Below are 19,612 nucleotides of genomic sequence, written 5' to 3' on the forward strand. Positions count from 1 at the left end.
GCCGCTCTTTAGGGGGACAGGCTGCTGCGCGCTGCATCATTGGGAGCACGGTTCTTTCAATGACCGTGCGAGACCGCCCAGGATGGATCGAATCGTGTTTGTTTTGAGATGCCGCTGAAATCTGGGGTGCGTAGATTGAGCGCGGGGGTGAGGGTCTGACATGAATGCGCATGTACCTTCCGGCGTCGTGTCCGAGTCGGGTGCCGAAAATCATGGCATTGTGCGACATGCTGACACTGGCGGTTTTTGTCAGGCCAGAGCCAATATATGCGGGTGCGGGGGGCGTGTGGTGTTTGGACCTGGCTGAGGATCGTCGTCAGCAAAGTAAGTAGAGGGCCGAGAAGACTGTCCCGCACTTGCTATGCACACCCTGTCGGATGGCACGAGTCGCTCTGATTTGTCAGAAGTCACCGGGGATAGGATGGGCACCTACGTCAACGTAGCAGGAGGCCAGGCATAACTGAGGTGCGTTACATTGTTGGGCGGATGCAATGTGCGGGAATAACCTCCGCCTACTCACGGTGTACAGGCTGGTGACCGGGCGCGAGAGGAGGTTAGAGGTTACGAGATGCCGAACGTCCTCCGTGATAGAACAGTTGACAGATGAAAACGATAGTGGATTGGGTCACTCCCTATGGCGATAGAAGCACTCTAAACGGTGACGCAAGCACTGCATAACACAAAGCATAGTTCAGACTGTTACAGAGCAAGAGGTTATTTCTTACCGGACCTGTAGACACCCCTGAGTACGATGGTTTGCCCAAGACTTACCAGAGATTTGCAAAGGGTGAGCGTGCACGATGACAATACGTTCAACCAGCCAGAATGTGTCACCTAGACTGGGATTCCTCTTTCAAGTCTGGATGAGATTCGATCGAGAACGTGGGCAAACTCGCCTGCATAGAGGCCGAGCTCAGAAAAGGAGCATGTTGCCGTGTTCGAACTCTAGATCCAACCTCTACCGTTCAACCACTTCCACATGCTCGGAAACCGAGATGGGTATGTACAGATAGTGAGCTGGTCCGCATTCCGAGGCTCCTATGCATCAACTTGGTAAGACAGCCGGCCTTCCTCCACTGCGGCAGGACGGCTGCAGGCCAGATATATGTTTTGGACAATGATTATTGTCCAGGGTCTATGACAGCGTAACTCGTGCCACCCCCTCGCCGCTTTACATCTGCTTTGTCTCTAGTAGTATATAGGTTAAGGGCTCGCAGCCCAGGATCCTCGTCCCTTCGCCCTTCGGGAGCTCGCGCTCCTCGAGCTTTCGTTTTTGCACCCACCCTTCCGCTGCCCCATTTTTGGTCTCGCTTAGCTACGTCTCATGTATCAGGTACATTCGCCTTCCGCCGGCTTGAGCTCGGCCCACCGGTCGCGCGAGAGAGCGGTGGCGACACGGACTCGGTGGTCCCGCGCAGCTTCCGTAGCGCGCGCCCAATACCATCGTTTTCCGTCCTGCCCGAGTATAGCGTGCATAGATGGGGACTGGGTCGCGCCATTCTTCAGGGACGGTTCGGTGGTTCGAGGTATGACGGAGACAAATCCGATAGCCTGGCCGGGGAGAGAAACTAGGCCGAGATAGACTATCATCGAAAGAGGATGTGTGAGGTGGTTCTGCCAGTAAGCATTGATGTCAATGAGCCATGCTTGGTGGCACTGGATCCGCAGAGATGATGTCGCTGGACTCCATCTGGCCGTGGGTCAATGGGCCATCCGGGGAGTGGACCGTGCGCAGGGACGAATTGTTCGTTTGTGCCGCCATGTCAACAGTCGTGCCAGTGGAGGAAGACTGAGACCGCTAAGTAGAGCCGAGCCATGATTAGTAGGCCATATCATTTTCTTAGCCGGCTCTCAGCAGGAGCGTCCGGTCGGGTCGAGCCTTGCGTTACGTGCTGTGACACATCACCGTCGGGAGGCGCGTGACGCAGGTTCACATGGCCCCGCTTCTCGTCGCTGTCCCTGCCCTCCACCATCCCCGCCTCCGCCTCCGCCTCCGCCTCCGCCTCCGCCCCTGTCCCCGTCACCGCTGCGCTCGCGCCTTCGCCGCCTTCTTGTCTAATTCGTCTCACTGCCGCCGCTCCTTGTTTGCACCATAACGATCCCCTTAACGATCTGGACCTTGGAACTTCTCAAACTCTCACTTTACATTGTCTCTATGGCGCAACCTCTCTTCGACCAACATCCCCTTGAGCAGTACTTCCGCAGTGCGTCCAAATATATGCAGACGCTAGCTACGCGGGATGTTGACGTACCGCACGGTCTAGATACAGGAGAGACAGCGGAACCGATGCCTGGTGGTTCCCCGGACTTCGCGGCTCTCGCTGGAGACGACTCAGACTACGACGACTCTCCCTCGCCACATACAGATATTCAGCTCCCTGAGATTGTAATAAGGGCAATGCAGGTGAGCACGCGTCTGTCCGCTTTCCGACGCGCCGTGTGCGTGCCGAGTTCTGTTAGGCTGGGGATGGGAATGAGCTTGCCCGCCCAAATCGGCCGTAGCCGCCCATAAATGGGGTTTGACGGGCTACGAAGGGATTTGGCGGGCAATCGCAGCGTAATCCCAGATCCTAGTCATCTGGACAACGGGAATCTTGCCAAATTCAGTACTCGACGTCTCCATGCTGTCAAATTTGTGCTCTGGCTGCTCTGGCCCTGCAGGTGTATACGAGTGCGGTTAGGTATCGAATCTTCGCTTCCATTCACACATAGCCGGGATAATAAGGCCGGTCATGCTGGAATGCAGACAGTGACCTGGCGCGGTTGCTGTTCGGGATATACTCTTCTGTCATAGTAGTCACGAGACAGTCTGCGTGCGGCCTGTGGCGATGAGCGCATATAATATTCAACGAATGGAAAATATGTTATCCATTTCCATAGGACGTGTGTCGCCCAGCAATCATGTTAACCTTGATTTCGCTTCTTCAGACCGTGAACGACCTACTACAAACCTCGTCATGTACATCGCGCGAAAACAGCTTCGAAGAGCGATTCAAGTACGACGTCATTTCTTCCTCGCTTCTCTCATCATCCCTTGCCGCGCCAGCAAGCGCTATCCACCGCACATTTGCGTTTGCGCCGGAGTTTCCTGGAAAGCTGGATGACGGTGGCGGTGGGACTGAAGACGGGACCTCGCCTTCGGATAGCAAGGCCCATGACCGATCTCTGGACTCAACATCAGGAGATCTCAACCTTTCTGGACATGGACAGGAATTGCCGATTGCACTTCTATCTATCGCTATATTCTTTCTCTCGGCTGGTTCCTATGTCTTTGCTGCCGTATTCCTTGCTGCTGGTTTCTATGCTAGACACGTTGTGCAGGCAGATCAGAACACACACAGTTCTACTGCACAAGTAAGTTGCGCTATCATTTTCGTCGTATATATACGCTCACATTCAATAGACACTTCATGAGTTAAACGAGCTCATCTCGTCCGGAAACGTCTGGGACTCGGCTGTAAACGAGGCGATCATGCTCATCGAAAACGAGGAGAGGAGGTATGACGAGAACCCACCCGTCATTCTCAGGGAGATTACCGTGGCTAACCCATAACGGCAGTATTTTCTACGGACCCACCAGTCAGCAAGCGCCGTCATCTGCGCTCCGGATGGCTCTGCAGTCTTCGCTGCACACGACGCAGACGCAGTGCGACAACGTGCGGCAGCTCCTCTCGGCCCTCACCGATCCAGCGTCGCTCTCCCAGCTGACGGAAATGTACGCGCCTTCCTCGCCCATCCGGCCTTCGTCCAGTTTAAGCGACAATTCGCGGTCGCCATTGTCAGCGTCTAGCACGATGAGGCCCTTCTCCCATCCTTCGGCCAGCTCTTCGCGCCAACGGACGATTTCGCTGCCGAACAGCAAGGTAGACAAGCGAGCGACCTGGAACGGGTCCTACGCCGCACTTGCTGGCGCTGGTAGCCCGACCGCTCATCTGCTCAACCGTAAGAAGCAGAACCGGCGGTCCCACGTCACGTCACTGTTCCAGCCTCTCGGTCCCGAGGCCACGTACACGACCCAAAGCGCCCCCGTGAGCCCGCAGCCTCCCAGCCCAGAGGATAGCAGCGGCCGGTTGATGGATGTTGTGGAGGAAGAGCACGAGGGGGATGAGCTGGCGGGTAAGGGATACTTCGGTGCTGCTGCGTTGGACCTGCAGCGTAAGCGGAGGTCAGTGGCGCAGGAGACTTTCGGTGTCCCACCTCCAAGCTATACACCTTCGAAGTCCCCTTCCCGCGGCAGCCGTCCGCTTTCTCTCCTCTCACCGACGATCTCTTCATCATCACGCCTAACCTCGGTGCACACGACGAGGCATCCGCTATCACTGTCAGGGCTGCACCTTGCGTTACAAGGTGCGCTCTCTGCCAAGCGCTATGCGTGCTCACATTTGCTCGCTCTGCGCTTCTCCGAGGACGAGGACGACTCATACTGGGAGGATGTCCGGTCCATCATGTCACTCCTCTCCAGCACGTTCTCGGACGCCTCCGCGCGGCTCATCGATGCGCTCAACGAGGCGGAGAAACGGCGTGTCAAAGACGAACACCCGACGCCGCCCCGCGGGAACACCCCGACCCCCAACGACAAAGAGCTCGGCCATACCAAAGGGCACGAGCGGAAGGTATCTCCGCTCCGCCACGAGTTAAACGCTCGCTCGCTCTTGGAACTCACCACGTTTGCGCCGATGCCAAGCAGTATGGCTCGACTCGCGAGCCATATTGAGACAATCTCATCCGCGCTGGATGACGCGCGGGATCACATTCACGAATGTGTCAAGGCGCTGCGGGATCCGCTCACCCATCGACGACCCGTGGATGCGTCGAACGTCCAGGAGCACCCGGCGTTCCAGGCGTACGACCGGCTCCGGAAGGAGCTCGGGTTCGCTCTGAGGGAGTGCGAGCGCGGCCGGGAGCGGCTGCTCGACATCCTCGTACCACCGTCACTTGCGCTCGCGGAAGCGGACGACGAGGAGGCGTCGCCCAACACCCCGGGGTTGAAGCATGATTGGGAGAGCGAGACGTCCGAAAAGGGCCCCGCTTCGCCAAATGCGCAAGGGGCGGACTCGGACTCGGGCCTTGGGCTCACGCTGTCGTATGGCAGGGAAGACAACGAGCATGAGCACGATCTGGACGACGCGACGGCGCACCTACTCCTCTCGGCGTCGTCGCAGCACCTCCCGCCCCCGGGGGTCGACCAGGTGTTCGAGGCTGAGTCCGGGAACGTGGGCGCGTTCGCGCGGCCGCGGTCGAAGCTGTCTCGGGAGGAGCGGATTCAGCTGATGAAGGCGAAGAGGTCGAGCGGGCGGCTGCTGTCCACGTCGTCTTCGTCACTCGCGTCGCCTGACTTAGAGTTGCCGATGGAGAGACCTGGGAGGGAGAGGTGGGGGCCCGGAGGGGAGGTCGTGCAGGAACTGAAGGACGTGATCTGGAAAGTGGGAGAGAGGAAGAGGAAGATGTCGCAACAGGTACGGCGGGAGCCAGGGTCTGAGTGGGAGGGAGGATTGGAGGAGAGGCGGGAGATAGGCGACGGGAAGCAAGAGACGGGGAAGGAGGACAGGACGACCTTACATTCCATCCCGGTTCCGGAGAGGGAAACCTCTGTTTCCATCGAGGTCATTGAGGAATCGCCCGTCGTGGAAGTGGAAGAAATCGCATACGAGCCTCAGCCAGAGGCGACGGATTTTGTGAACGAGTCGGAATTGGCGTACCTCGACTCGCCATCGCCTGCGTTCTCGCAGCCGCTCCCTCCTTCGCATGTGGAGTCCTGCTTCGTCCTGGAGTCTGGCTTGACTATGGAAGATACCTAACGGACAGTGTCCCACTCCGCATTCGTGCCCACGCCTACACTCACACCCGCGCTGGTGCTGGAAGCGGACGGTGCGCCGGATGCGTCATGACCCTAGACGGATAGATATGCTATCTTCTTCAGTGTTGCTGCTTCGCTTCCTTCTTTCCTCTCTATTCGCTTCCGCGTCGTATGGTTTGCTCATGTCCAGTGTTACATCGTTCGTAATTTTCCTCCCGTTTACTTTACCTCTCCCATGGATATTATCACTACAGTCCACAACCTGCATCGCATTCGCATACCACTACACGTACCCGTACCACTACATTCAATGCCACATATTGTTAGCATGCATTCGGCCGTTAACGTTAACGTTCAAGGATCTGCTGAAGGTCTGTCACGTCCAGTAGTTGATAGATTTTACCCTGCTGGCTGGTTTCCTGTCTACAGCAAGAAAGCGCAGCTGCAAGCTCCTCCTTATGTCGGTTGGGAATTCAAACTATATCGCCTTGCACACACGGTCCATAGAAGTCGAGTGATCTGCCTAGATGCAAGATGATCTGAGTAACCTCAAGACTTCGAGAAGAGCTTTACGACAGCCTTTCCTGGTGTTGACGGAAGATTCGTCCTCTCATCTGTCCCGAGTCCCGGCTGCACTCCAGAGCGACTAGCCCCGGTTAGAATTGATAGAGCCAAATCTTCGTCCCCGATGTCGTCGCCCGCCCCGCCATGCGACAATGTCAGCGCCCCACATTTGTCAAGCTCTGGACAGCCTCATACAAGACATCTGAACATCCCCGAGATTATGGTGCGTTATGATACATGGCAAAGCTAAGCGGTACGCGATACAGCATTGCATGGCAGATGGGTGAGGTAGGGAGACGGCGGACGGCGAAAAACGACAAGAGAAGACGAGTAGACGAGGGAGCGGAGAACGACGGTCCTACTCAACAGCACGAGAGGCGGAAGGCAGAATCAACGACGTTTGGCCGTGCCACTTTGTACTGAGGGCGCTTTCCCCTTAGCGGTCTTGAAACGCTTGCTACGACGCACAGCGGGAGAACCATCTCCTTCGTCGTCTGCCAGGTTGTCATCCTGTTTCTCAACGTGTGCTCGTTTCCTTGATGAGCTGTAGGACGATGGTATCCCGACGATTCCCGGTCGACGAGTCGTCGTGAGCTTGTCATGAGACAACGCATAACGATTGTCCTGGGACATGCGTCCCGACAGAGTTGTTCCACCAGCAGACATGCTACCGATACCGCGCAAGGCCGGAGGGTCTGGGGCTCGATAGACTTCCTGATGCTGCCTAAGGGAGAACTGATCAGGCGCCTTATCGCGGTGGCTAAACGTCGTCTCAGCGTGTTTGAGTAGCAGATTCATGAGCATCTTCGGGTTGGATAGGAATGGTCCCATCTCGAATAGTTCGTGGGACAACGCCCGGGCTTCTTGCCGCTGACGCGACATGGTGCGGATAGGGTCCTCATCTAAATCTTCGGCAGATGACCCTTCGTCGCTAGAGTGTCGGAGAGCCGTCGTGCGCCTTGGTCCTTGGTCAGCCGACGTAAGAACATCTTCCTCTGTTTCGGGTTGACTTTGTTCAGTGTCCTCGATAGGACCGTACAAACGGTCCATCTCCACGTAATCGATCATATCGTAGCATGACTTGCAGTGCCACAGAATGTCGTCCAGGAGTCGTTGAAGTCGTGGGTTGCGTTTGACCACAGCGCCTAAGTGACCACTGCGGAGCATTGCGCGCTTGGCGTTTCCGCCAATCATGACGCCACCAACTATGAGGCAACCTTCGAAGAGGCTCTCGATCTTCTCCCGAAGGCCAACGTCCGTAGGGTGATAGCGGAACACGAGATAAATGTAGCAGTGGATGAAGGACTCAATGTCATCCGACCGACGGTATGGTTTCCTAGGGTATCTAAGAGACATGGCCGACATGAACTGCCAAGTCCCCTAGAACATAAATAACTAATGAGATAGGAATCGGGGAGATACAACTGGTAAGACGCACCGTCCTGCTAGGCTCCACTGCACCTAGCCCAAGCTCGCATTGTAATTTGGACAGATCCCAGTCGATGAGAATCCCGGTCCACCCCCCGTTGCTTTCAACGCGAATCATGATGTTGCCCACGCTGATGTCACGGTGAAGGACGCCCGAGCGATCCCACGCTTTGCGATGAGCTACGACCCCTCCGTCAGCACTGAAAGTCTTAAACATAATAAAGATCCATACCTCTCAGCGTATCCGCAAAAATCCCGGAGAGTTCTCCGAAAGTCCGGAACTTCGAGACGGGCAAACATATCTCCGCAATAGCAACCCGATAATGACGGCGGGGAGCCGGTCTGTTCCCAGAGGGCAGATCCTCTTGAACCTGAGTGCACTGAGCATTACTGCCCCCGACGTCGCCGCCGCAGATCAACGTCGCGATCCCGTCCTTAGGCTTCACGCCCTTTCGTCGAAGCCGCTCGTAGACCAAGTGTTCCGGCCGTGTGCGACCGGGAACATACGGACGCCAAGAGTCCTTCACGAAGCAAGGGACCCAGTTATTCTTATCAGTGACGTCGAAGGCCATGAAGCCCTTCGTGCACCGACCGACGAGGGCGTCCGCGGAAAAGTGTGGGCGACCAACGATGAACTTGCGGATCGGAGGATCAGCTTTGCTCTTGCTGGAGGACGGGGAGGCGGAGCTCGTCGACGAGGAGGGAGCGGTCCGTGCAGATGGTGAGGGAAGTGGCTCATCAGGGAATGGTTCATCGGGGAACCACTCCTCGGGCGACGGAGGCATATACTCGATCTCGAGCTCATATAATGGACAGTTCCCCTTCGCCGCTTTCTCGAGACCCTCCCGGACGTAAGAGGGCAGTTCGGCGTTGGTTGCCTCGTCGAGGAATCTCCTCCGTGTCTCTTCGTCGACCACATTGGCTGTGGTGTCGCGCCCCAAATCTTCGAAGGATTTCGCATTTGCGAGCTTCGCAAGCTTCCAGACGAACTCATGCAGAAGCGATGTCGTTTCCACCCAGCTGAATGGCTCCGAGACGTGGACACCAGACCGGTCGAAGAAGAGGAGGCGGGCCATGTCGTAGCACACGTAGACGGCGTAGCAGAAGGTGCGGTGCTGGTACTTGAATACGTTAAGCATGTACTCGATGAACCGACCCAAGGCTTTCCCGCCGTTACCGGACAGCTTGATGAACGGCGGCACGTGCTTCTTCACGGTCTCTGGCTGAGGCGCGTCGGTGGATTCCGCCTGAGTCATGCTTGAGTCCGCATCCCTTGCCTGGGAGTCGTCAGCATCTTCGTCGTCGTCGTCATCGTCGTCGTCGCCGTCTTCTTCGTCGACTTCCACCTCACTATGATCTTCGATGTCCTCCTCATCCTCATCTTCGTCGGCATCGATCCCGTCTCCGACGTCCTCCACCCCGTCCCTATTGCCGTCGCCAGTCTTGACCTCATCGTCGGCCTCCTCCTCCGCCTTCTCTACAACCTCCCTTGCTTCCTTCACGCCTTCGGGCCGCATCCCTCTCGCCTTCGACCTGAAGTAAAACGCGGACTCGCTCTCCGTCCCTTTCACTTCTATCGGGACGTCCATCCAGTGCCACGACCGCAGTCCCAGCAGTCGAGTCTCCAACTCCTTCTCGCTCATCTTGCTTCCCTTCCGGTGCTCCGCCGTGAACGTCGTCGCATTGCGCGCAAGTGATGTGTTCAGGTAGATACCTGCGTCGTTGAACGTCTCCTTCCGCCCGCTATTCCCGTCGTTCGCCTTGTGGTTCGTGGTCGCCAGGAAAAGCAGGTCCTCGCATCCAGCTGCGTCCAGTACCGACTCGATGACCTTCCCCTGCGTACGGCCCATGGTGAGTCATCTCCACAACAAAGCAAAGATGCGTGGGTACTCACCAATTCCGGGTAGATCTCCTTCTCGAGCATGCCCTTCCTGAGTCTGGGCGACTTGAAGTCGCTCCGCTCAGCCTCCGTGGGGGGAGCCCCGGGAATCCGGGAAGAGAACAGTTCGTTGCTGAGGAGATGCCAGCACGTTCCCATTCCTGACTCGTCGATGGGAAGGGGTGCGAGCTGTTTCTTTGTGTATCCGTCCCGGTTCGTTGCAGACGGGTAGTGGCAAACGAACGACGGACGGGGGTTGAGTGGTTGAGCGGTCGGTCGAAGGTCGGTGGTGGTTACGTCGGGAGATCCTTGATTTGGGCCGCTAGGAGCACCGGTTTGTTGGTGAATGTGTGATGGCAGCTCCAGTCACGGCAGCGTTTTCGGCCTGAAGCTGGCAAAGGATTGAGAGGATACTCCCTCGCCACAGGAGGTGGATGATCAGCAAGTAAGTACTGTGAGCCGAGACGCCGGCAACGCGGCGCCGCATTGCCGGCGCTCTCCGCACCGCCTGCGAGTTCACGCGTTCTCGGAGTCGAACCGGGCCGCAAAGTCGCGCTCGAAGTTCAGGCTCGCATCCCCATGAGCCTACTTGTTACATCGTCGAACGGAAAATCGACTTTGAGCGTGTTCAGATCCACCGCATCCGCCAGGGCCGTTTCCGTTGGTCGCGGCCGTGGCGGTGATGGTTCGACATCTACGGCATCGACCAGCTGGACGACCTGCGACGGCGATGATGCGGCCATTTGCCAAGTCCCAGATGCGTTCTACGGCCACGAGTTGACCCCCTCTTCCTACTTCTGAGCACGCGAGGGCGTCGCGGGTGAAGCGGGCGGAGGAGCCATAGTTCTTGTATCATCCCTGGCCGCCATGTCCGTCTGCAACGGGAGACGCGCTACCTCCAGGCATCATGTGCTGCTGCATCGTTGGAGACTTGTGAGTGCCGGTCAGTCCACGATCGACCTTGCGCAACGTGCAGGAATACCTAATGCATTGCGGCTGTCACCATTCCATTGAACTGTCCGGGCTGCATCACCGGCGGATTCATCGTAGCCATCATCGGGTTGTGCATGCTCACCATTGGAGGCCCGCTGTACTACATCCCTGGCATCTGGGCGCCGCATCATATGAACCGTTGGGTGGCACCAGAGCTGGAGACGTTCGGTGTCCTGAGCGAGATGGCTGTCTCGTTTCACTACTCTCTCCACTGCTCTCTCCGATCCTCTATTCTGTTCGCGCCTGACGTTGGTTCGTATGGCGAAGTATTCGTGATCGCCGCCCATCCTGCACCGCGTGCCTGACGTACACATGTTCACATCTGCTCGCGCTGCGCTCTAGGGAAGTGCGGACCGTACTAGGAGGACGTCAGTCCACTGTCTCGCTCTTTTCCAACGCGTCTTCGACGCGTCCAGCAACACGAAGAAGCCGCATACGAGCCCCCTGACGTCGCCCCGCGAGGATCACTCCACGTCCAACGGCAAGGGAATTGGCCACATCAAAGGGCACGAGCGGAAGTCGTCTCCACTCCGTCACGAGTGCACCGCGCAATCGCTCGTAGACCTCGCCTCGTTCACGCCGATCAAAGCAGGATAGCGGCTCCGTCCGCGCTGGACGACGGGCGGAAGCATGTTGACGGGGATGTGCAGGCACTGCGTAACCCGCTCGCTCATGTGGGCCCGTCGACACATCAAAGTTCCTGGAGCGTCCGGCATCCGACTGCCCTCGAAAAGAGCCCGGTCCGCACCGAGGGAGCGTGAGTGCAGCTGGGAACGTCTGCGCGACATCCTCGCCCTACCGCAACTGACACTCTAGCGGATGAGGACGCCGGGGAGGCGTCAACCAACAATCCGGAGCTGAAGCGCGACTCGGACTGCGAGAGGACGAAGGAGGGCCTGGGTTGCCGAATGGGCAGTCAGCAGACGCTAGCTTGGGGCTTGGACTGACGTTGTCATATGGCAAGGAGAACCATGAACACGAGCACGACTTGGACGGCGCGACGGCGTCCATACTCCTCACAGAGTCTTCGCAGCATCCCCCGCCTCCGGGGGTCGACCAAGTGAGCCCGGGAACGTGGGCGAATTCACGCGGCGGTGGTTGAAGCAGTCTCGAGAAGAACGGATTGAACAGATGAAGTTGGAGAGATGAGGAGGATTATTGTTGTCGTCACCTTCAGGAGTTGGGGACAGAGATGAGCAGAAGGCAAGCAGGCACAGGCAGAGAACGATCTTGCGTGCTCCGGACGGGTCGTGGGAATGGTGTCGCTGCGTGCCTCGACTCGAGCACCGCCACTGCTTCCTCGCAACCACCTCACACACGTCTTCCTGCATCGTCCTTGGCTTATATCAGTGTGGATGCCTACGGTTTCCTACAGACAGCGTCCCTGCCTGCATCGGCGCTCATACCACTGCTGATGCCAGAAGCCGACAGTGGGATGAGTACTTCGTCTCATACTGCTGTCCTCGTTATACACTCATTGCGAGGGCGTTTCATGGCACTCGTCTCCCGGTAGGAGCGGTTTTCCTCTACTGCGTGTGTGCCCAAATCCGACCAACCCATCGTTGTATGCGCTCAGATGCTGCTATACTCATGGTTTGGGTAAGGCACGAGTGTCCAGACACGAGACGACCCTGGTTATAATCGCCCCATGCCAGGCCGCTCTCCTCTGTTCTCTATTCATGAACAAGTATCTCCGCAGGCTGTTTCGTTTTGCGGGTCCTTAGCTTCAATACTATCCTGAGCTGAAACGTCCCCGGTACTTACCCATGGTGACGCCTTCCGCTCGGTCAAGCTCTCAAGGGTGGACGACGACCGTTTGTCGGACCAGCACCATCCACCCGCGCGTTTTCCTGATGACAATGCTCATCGTTCAGCCGTTTTCAACCTTTCTGCCGCCGCTTTGTGCTTCTCGCATTCAATGAGTCCCCGCGACTGACTTAGAAATCGTGAACAGGGCAGTGTCGCTCGACGGCGTTACGCGTGATGCTGCCCTCGCCGGGAGACCGTTCCCCGGACCCCTCATCAGGGGGAACATAGTACGTCTCATCCCTGTAGTCATTGTGTTCTTCCTGGCACTCTCGCAGGGAGATCGTTTCCAGATCAACGGGATGAAAGAGCTTTCCAATGAGAGTATGGCGATAGCTCCGAGCATCGTGAGCATCCTTGCTTGCCGGTGTAACGAATGCAACTCATGTCTGCGAATGCTGGTTGACGGGATCGCAACAGCATTCGCACGGTCTGCTTCTGCACATGTCCAATCGTGCGGTCGGTGCGGCATTTGTGACCTATTGCATCTGGGAACTCGTTCTTGTACGACTGCAATACTTGATCAACGGCTCTGCGAACCTCGCAGTCGCCAAGGTCATCCTCAGGAAGCGGCGGGTGATTTGCGAGAAATGTTCTACATCCGGGCGCTGACGTTGACAGCCTCGCTGGCCATTGGTTCCGCCTCGGCAACATCTCCAGCGACCCCGACTATAAGCTCCACGATCGCCGGACACTGGACGAAGATCATCGAGGACGATGCGCAGGACACGGAGCCGTACACTGGCACCGTTGACCAGAGCCACATCTTCGCTAGCCAGCGTTAGTACTCCATCGTGGTACGCATACAAGGATGACACTGTTGTTGCGATTGCAAGCTCACTCGGAGTAGGGCGAGGCACACTAGGCGGGCGGCAACTACTGGATCCGTGCATTTCCGGACGTGATGACCAACGGCAGCGAGGCGAAGCGGGATACCGGCGATAGGGTGCGAGAGGCGGGGAAAGAGGACAGGACGACCTTACCTCCCAGCCCTGTTTCGGATAGGGAACTCTGTTCTCAGCGAGGTCGTCGAGGACTCGCCCGTCGCGGAAGTGGAAAAAATCCGCGTACGAGCCTCAGCTAAAGGCGACGGAGCTCGTGACCGAGTCGGAGTACCCCAACTCGCCATCGCCTGCATTCTCGCAGCCGCTCTCCCCTTCCCATATGGAATCCTGCTTCGTCCTGAAGTCTGGCTCGACTATGAATGACACCCAACGGACAGTATCCCGCTCCGCATTCGGGCCTGCGCCTGCACTCATCTGCGCTGGTGCTGGAATCGGACGGTGCACCGGATGTGTCATGACCCTGAATGGATGGATATGCATCGTCTTTGGTGTGTTCGCTCATGCCAAGTGTTCCATCGTTCGTGATTTTCTTCTCGTGTACTTTACCTCTCCCATCCATGGCATATCACACAGTCGACAATTTGCGTCGCATTCCATACCACCACACGTACACGTACCACTACATTCAATGCCACATATTGTTAGCATGCATCGGGCCGTTATCGTTCAAGGATCTATTGCGAAGTTCTAGACAGCCTCATACAAGACATCTGAACATTCCCGACATTATGGTGTGTATTCTAATAGATAGTGAAACATGGTGAAACTAAACGATACACAATACAGAATCGGATGGAAGACGGATGAAATAGCGAGATGGCGGACAGAAATTGAGACCAATAGAAGACAAGGAGATGATAAAGCGGAGAACGACGGTCCCACTCGACAGCACGAGAGGCCGAAGGCAGGATCAGCGACGTTTGGCCGTGCCGCTTTGTACTGAGGGCGCTTTCCCCTTAGCGGCCTTGATACGCTTGCTACGACGTACAGCGGAAGAACCACCTTCTTCGTCATCATCTTCTTCGTCGTCTGCCAGGTTGTCCGTCAGATCTTCGACGTGCGCTCGTTTCTTCGATGAGCTGGAGGACGATGGGATGCCGACAATATCCAGTCGACGAGCCGTCGTGACCTTTTCATGAGACAAGGCGATACGAATGTCCTGGGACGTGCGATCCGAGAGGGCGGTTCCACCAGTAGACATCTTACCGATACCGCGCAAGGCCGGAGGGTCTGGTGCTCGGTAGACATCCTGATGCTGCCTAATGGAGAACTGGTCGGGAGCCTTGTCGGCGAAGTCGATTGATGTCTCGGAGTGTGCGTAAAGTAACTGGATCAATTCGTTGGGGTCGGACAGGAACGACCCCATCTGGAACGGTTCTGCACGAGAATCTGGCGGCCTCGAGCTCCCCATATTGACACGGGCTGCTAGGCGATTGACGGCGAGTTGCAGTTGGTCGCTGGCAAATCCAAATCGACGCCTCCGAGGCGCATGGGCAACCTTTGTCGGAGCGTGTGGCTGTGCGGGAGGTTGTGATTGAGCGACGACGTCGATAGGGCCGTATAAACGATCCATCTCGTGGTCATCAATCACGTCGTAGGCCCACTTGCAACAGAGCACAATTTCATCTAGAAGTGCCTGGAGATGGGGATTCGCCGTGAGCTGGAAGCCTACCGAACCGCTGCGGAGCATTGCATGTTTGGCATCCCCGCCAATCTGCACGCCACCAACTATGAAGCAACCTTCGAAGAGGGTCTCGATCTTCTCCCGAAGTCCAATGTTTGTGGGGTGGTAGCGAAGGACGAGATAGATGTAGCAGTGGATGAAGGACTCGATGTCATCCGACCGACGATAAGGCTTCCTTGGGTATTTGAGAGACATGGCTGACCGGAATTGCCAAGTTCCCTATAGACATCGCAGTGATGAGAGATAGTAGATCAGGAGATAGTCGATGGACATACCGTCCTGTCGGGCTCCACTGCACCTTGTCCAAGCTCGCACTGCAGTCTGGACAGATCCCAGTCGATCAGGATGCCGAACCTCTCCCCGTTCTCTTCAACGCGGATCATGATGTTGCCCACGCTGATGTCACGATGAATGACCCCCGCGAGGTCCCACGCCTTGCAATGAGCTACAAACACCACAGTCAATTCAGAATGACACCATCCGGGCAAAATCCATACCTGTGAGAGCGTCTGCAACGAACCCGGCGAGCTCCCCGAAACTCTCGAACTCCGAGACGGGCAAACAGATCTCCGCAATAGCAATCCGATAATGACGGCGGGGAACCGGTCTGTTCTTGGAGGGCAGATCCTTTTGAACCTCAGTGCACTGAGCATTACTGCCCCCGACGTCGCCGCCGCAGATCAACGTCGCGATCCCATCCTCAGGCTTCACGCCCTTCCGTTGAAGCCGCTCGTAGACCAAGTGTTCCGGCCGTGTGCGACCTGGAACATACGGACGCCAAGAGTCCTTCACGAAGCAAGGGACCCACTTCTTCCGATTGGTCACGTCGAAGGCCATGAAGCCCTTCGTGCACCGACCGACGAGGGCGTCCGCGGAAAAGTGTGGGCGGCCAACGATGAACTTGCGGACCGGAGGATCAGCTTTGCTCTTGCTGGAGGACGGGGAGGCGGAGCTTGTCGAAGAAGAGGGGGCGGGGGGTGCAGATGGTGAGGGATGTGGATCATCAGGTAATGGTTCGCCGGGGAACCACTCCTCGAGCGACGGAGGCGTATACTCAATCTCGAGCTCGTATAATGGACAGTTCCCCTCCGCCGCCTTCTCGAGACCCTTCCGGACGTGAGAGGGCAGTTCCGCGTTGGTTGCCTCGTCGAGGAACCTCCTCCGTGTCTCTTCGTCCATTAGCTTGGCCGTAGTGTCACGCCCCATCGATTCTTTCAATCCCGCCTTCGCGAGCTTCGCAAGCTTCCAGACGAACTCGTGGAGAAGCGACGTCGGCTTCCTCCAGCTGAACGGCTCCGAGACGTAGGCACCAGACCGGTCGAAGAAGAGGAGGCGGGCCATGTCGTAGCACACGTAGACGGCGTAGCAGAAGGTGCGGTGCTGGTACTTGAATACGTTGAGAATGTACTCGATGAACTGACCCAGGGCTTTCTCGCCTTTATCGGACAGCTTGATGAACGGCGGAACGTGCTTCTTCACGGTCTCTGGCTCAGGCGCGTCGGTGGATTTCGCCTGGGAGTCTTCTTGCTCCTCTCGTTTGTCGATGCCGTACTGAGCTCCGTGCTGTTCATCTGCTTCTTCTTCCCCAGACTCGTCAGCATCTTCGTCTTCCACCTCACTACCCTCCTCAACGTCCTCGCCGTCGTCGGCCTCCTCGTGCATCTCGCCCTCTGGCCACACCCCTTTTGGCTTCGACCTGAAGTAGAACGCGGATCCCTCCTCCTTCCCCTTCACTTCGATGGGGACGTCCATCCAGTGCCATGACCGCAGCCCCAACTGCCGGGTCTCCAGCTCCTTCTCGCTCATCTTGCTCTTCTTCCAATGCTCCGTCGTAAACGTCGTCGCCTCCTGCGCCAGTGGCGTGTTCAGATAGATACCTGCGTCGTTAAACGTGTCCTTTCTCCCGCTATTCCCATCCTTTGCCTTGTGGTTCGCGGTGTCCAGGAACTTCAGGTCCTTGCATTCAGCCGCGTCTAGTACGGACTGGATGACCTTACCCTGGACGCCGTCCATAGTCAGTCATTTACGCGAGAAAGCAAGGATAAGTGGACACTCACCAGTTGCGGGTAGATCTTCTTCTCGAGCATGTCCTTCCTGAGTCTGGGCGACTTGAACTTCCTCCGCTCAACCTCCGTGGGGGGAGCCCCGGGAACCAGGGCAGAGAACAGTTCGTTGCTGAGGAGGTGGAAGCGCGTTCCCATACCTGTCTCGTCGATGAGAAGAGATGCGAGCTCCTTGCCGGTCTTCTTTGTGTACGCGTCGCGGTTCGTCGCCGATGGGCAGTAGCGAATGAACGACGGACGAGGGTTGAGTGGAGGTTGAGCAGTGGGCGGCGGCTCGGTAGTGGTTGCGTCGGGAGATCCTTGTGCTGGGCCGTTGGAAGTACCAACGGCGGGGTTGTCGGTGGTTACGCCGCTGGTTGTTGAATCGTTGGCGGCGGTGGCAGCTCCAGCAACGGCAGCGTCGTTGGCTATAGGGGCCAAGTATCCGCTTGGCACAGAGGGTGGATGATCGGCACTGTGTGCAGAGACGGCGGGATGGTTGATGTCAGACATGTTGAACGAGGAGATGGATCAGGTCAGAGGTTGAACTTACGGCTAAGGGTGCTCGAGTGTTTTATATGATCGAGCACAGATTCCAAACTCCGAGGGGTTTTTGTGCGACTAATTGGGAAACGGTAGTTCGCGTAGTTCTTATCGGGCAAAATGAGTCGAGTGCGAAGCTGAGCGGCACTGCCAGTGCGTGAGCTTGGGCCAACCACGACTCGATCGCCTGGTGTGTGCAATGAGTCAGTCACTGATCCGCAGCTGTGGCAGGTACTGATAGCCTTACGATGATGCAGAGCAAGACAAAGATACTTGCGCAGAATGTCCAATGACAAAGGAGGTGGTGGCACTCGGCTGTTTGTGCCCATCGGCACGTTGCGTCTGAGTTGAACACTCTTGTCCAAATTAGGCATGTCGCAGCATTAGACGCCCATTAATGTGCCGACGCCGCTCGACCAGGACACTCGTCACCGTTAAGCGTTCGGCCATGACATACGATCGGACCAGGACAGCGCAAGAGATATCATGTGAATAGCGTGTTGCTTATTTTCCCCCTTCGATTCTATGTTCTGGTAGTTTCGACCCGGGGCTCCTAACCACAAGCGCTCCTTCCGCTGCGTAGTTCCTCACAAAGTAGGTTCTCTAGCAGAGGAAGGCGCAAGGCATCATAAACTACGTACAAAATATTTTTGGTATTCTGGTCAAAGGGCTATCACCCATGTGTTACGTCGTATGCCGTGCGTCAGATCGCCGAGGAATCTGCACCCTCTGGGTCATCGTTCGTCATGTCCATCGGCACGTGAACCCCATCCAACTTGCAACCCAGGTCTTACAACGCCAGAAAAATACAGGATACTATCGGGAAGAGCTTTGCGCCGGAACCTGGACGCGTACTCAGACTATGCTCACCGAACCACCTAAGATGCCTACACGCACAGGCGCGCATCACAGAGGTCCAGAGTTGAAAGAGAGATGAAGAGCGACAATAGCGTGCTAGAGAGCGGGGCAACATTTTAGATGAATAGATGAAGATCAGACAATGGTGCAACATACAAAGATGGGGGCACAAACAGTGAAGAGGGCACAAACAGTGAAGAGGGCACAAACAGTGAAGAGGATATCAACTAAGACAATATAGCACACGGCATACGGTAAGGAGAACAACAGCTCGACAGCAAGGTACGGGAGCGAGGTCTACAGGATTATATCGCCAGCTATCATTGACGTGCATACGTGGAGGGTAAGCGGCGGAAGGTAGGCCATCGAGGGAATCGCAAACGTGCGTAATGATATGAACGGGGACAAACCAGACAGCGGTGAGGGGCTTGGCAGTGGGGAACGCGCAATGTGCAGTAATGGGGACGCATGACTGCAACGACGAGCATGGCTGGGCTGGATGGGCTGGATGGGCATAGACATTGCACGCATTAAACCTTAATCGCTCATCGCGACACAGCGTGAAGCGTCAGATTATGGAAGGAGGGGAACATGGACAGGATGAGCGCATTCTTAGCAGATTCCCATTACATTCCTGATAAACTCGGGGCTGTGAAGACAAAGATTAGATCCGACTAGAGTCGAGGCAAGATCTTCAGTCAGTAAGGAAAGACTATATTGCAGCAACGAACTGTACCTAGAGTCGAGGCAAGACTACAAAGGTTAAGTAAGTAACTACAAGTTAGAGATAGATGTAACGAAGTACTCACTCTTCAGTCAGTAAGGAAAGACTGAAGAGGGAGGACGCAATCTGAAGTCCTTATATACTACAGAGAAGTGTCCATGACTAATCAAAGAGTGGTTAGTCACATGTACCATAGTGCGATGAATAATACGATGGTGAAAGAATTGCGACATATCGCACCATAGGATGAGTAAGAGATGAGTAAGGCATAGACCTGTCTAGACCGTTCTGGAGTAGTACGGATTGTCCTAGACAGTACCAGAAGAGTCCGGAAGCATCTGGAAAAACAGCCTTTGCGAATTGACACTAATTATCACTATTCAGATAATCTCATCTATATTAGCAAGTGTTAGCAGAGATGACATCTACATTAGAGCTACTATTCAGAC

General features: G+C 56.3%; 4 protein-coding genes across 4 annotated transcripts; 2 read left to right on the forward strand and 2 right to left on the reverse strand.

Annotated features, from left to right (window-relative positions):
- Positions 1-2,901: 2,901 nt before the first annotated feature.
- On the forward strand, positions 2,902-5,798 carry DICSQDRAFT_67799 (uncharacterized protein; the record flags this gene model as incomplete). The annotated part of the gene is made up of 3 exons (XM_007369153.1): positions 2,902-3,354; positions 3,404-3,498; positions 3,560-5,798. 3 exons carry the CDS (start codon positions 2,902-2,904, stop codon positions 5,796-5,798), a joined length of 2,787 nt encoding a protein of 928 aa, XP_007369215.1.
- Positions 5,799-6,591: 793 nt separating this feature from the next.
- Positions 6,592-10,826, reverse strand: DICSQDRAFT_139753 (uncharacterized protein). The gene is made up of 5 exons (XM_007369154.1): positions 10,651-10,826; positions 9,684-10,598; positions 8,022-9,624; positions 7,800-7,969; positions 6,592-7,741 (listed from the first exon to the last, which is right to left on the reverse strand). The coding sequence occupies exons 2-5, from the start codon at positions 9,825-9,827 to the stop codon at positions 6,752-6,754; spliced, it is 2,907 nt and encodes a 968-aa protein (XP_007369216.1). The 5' UTR covers positions 9,828-10,598; positions 10,651-10,826; the 3' UTR covers positions 6,592-6,751.
- A 1,760-nt stretch (positions 10,827-12,586) lies between these two features.
- Positions 12,587-12,953, forward strand: DICSQDRAFT_23587 (uncharacterized protein; the record flags this gene model as incomplete). The annotated part of the gene is made up of 3 exons (XM_007369155.1): positions 12,587-12,697; positions 12,746-12,814; positions 12,888-12,953. Coding segments are annotated over 3 exons (246 nt in total), but the record flags the coding sequence as incomplete, so codon positions are not given.
- A 1,082-nt stretch (positions 12,954-14,035) lies between these two features.
- Positions 14,036-17,100, reverse strand: DICSQDRAFT_139799 (uncharacterized protein). The gene is made up of 4 exons (XM_007369156.1): positions 17,054-17,100; positions 15,494-16,994; positions 15,272-15,441; positions 14,036-15,215 (listed from the first exon to the last, which is right to left on the reverse strand). The coding sequence occupies exons 2-4, from the start codon at positions 16,800-16,802 to the stop codon at positions 14,223-14,225; spliced, it is 2,472 nt and encodes an 823-aa protein (XP_007369218.1). The 5' UTR covers positions 16,803-16,994; positions 17,054-17,100; the 3' UTR covers positions 14,036-14,222.
- Between the last annotated feature and the right edge of the window lie 2,512 nt (positions 17,101-19,612).

Source organism: Dichomitus squalens (genome assembly GCF_000275845.1).
Source record: "Dichomitus squalens LYAD-421 SS1 unplaced genomic scaffold DICSQscaffold_44, whole genome shotgun sequence".
Classification (NCBI taxonomy): Eukaryota; Fungi; Basidiomycota; class Agaricomycetes; order Polyporales; family Polyporaceae; genus Dichomitus; species Dichomitus squalens.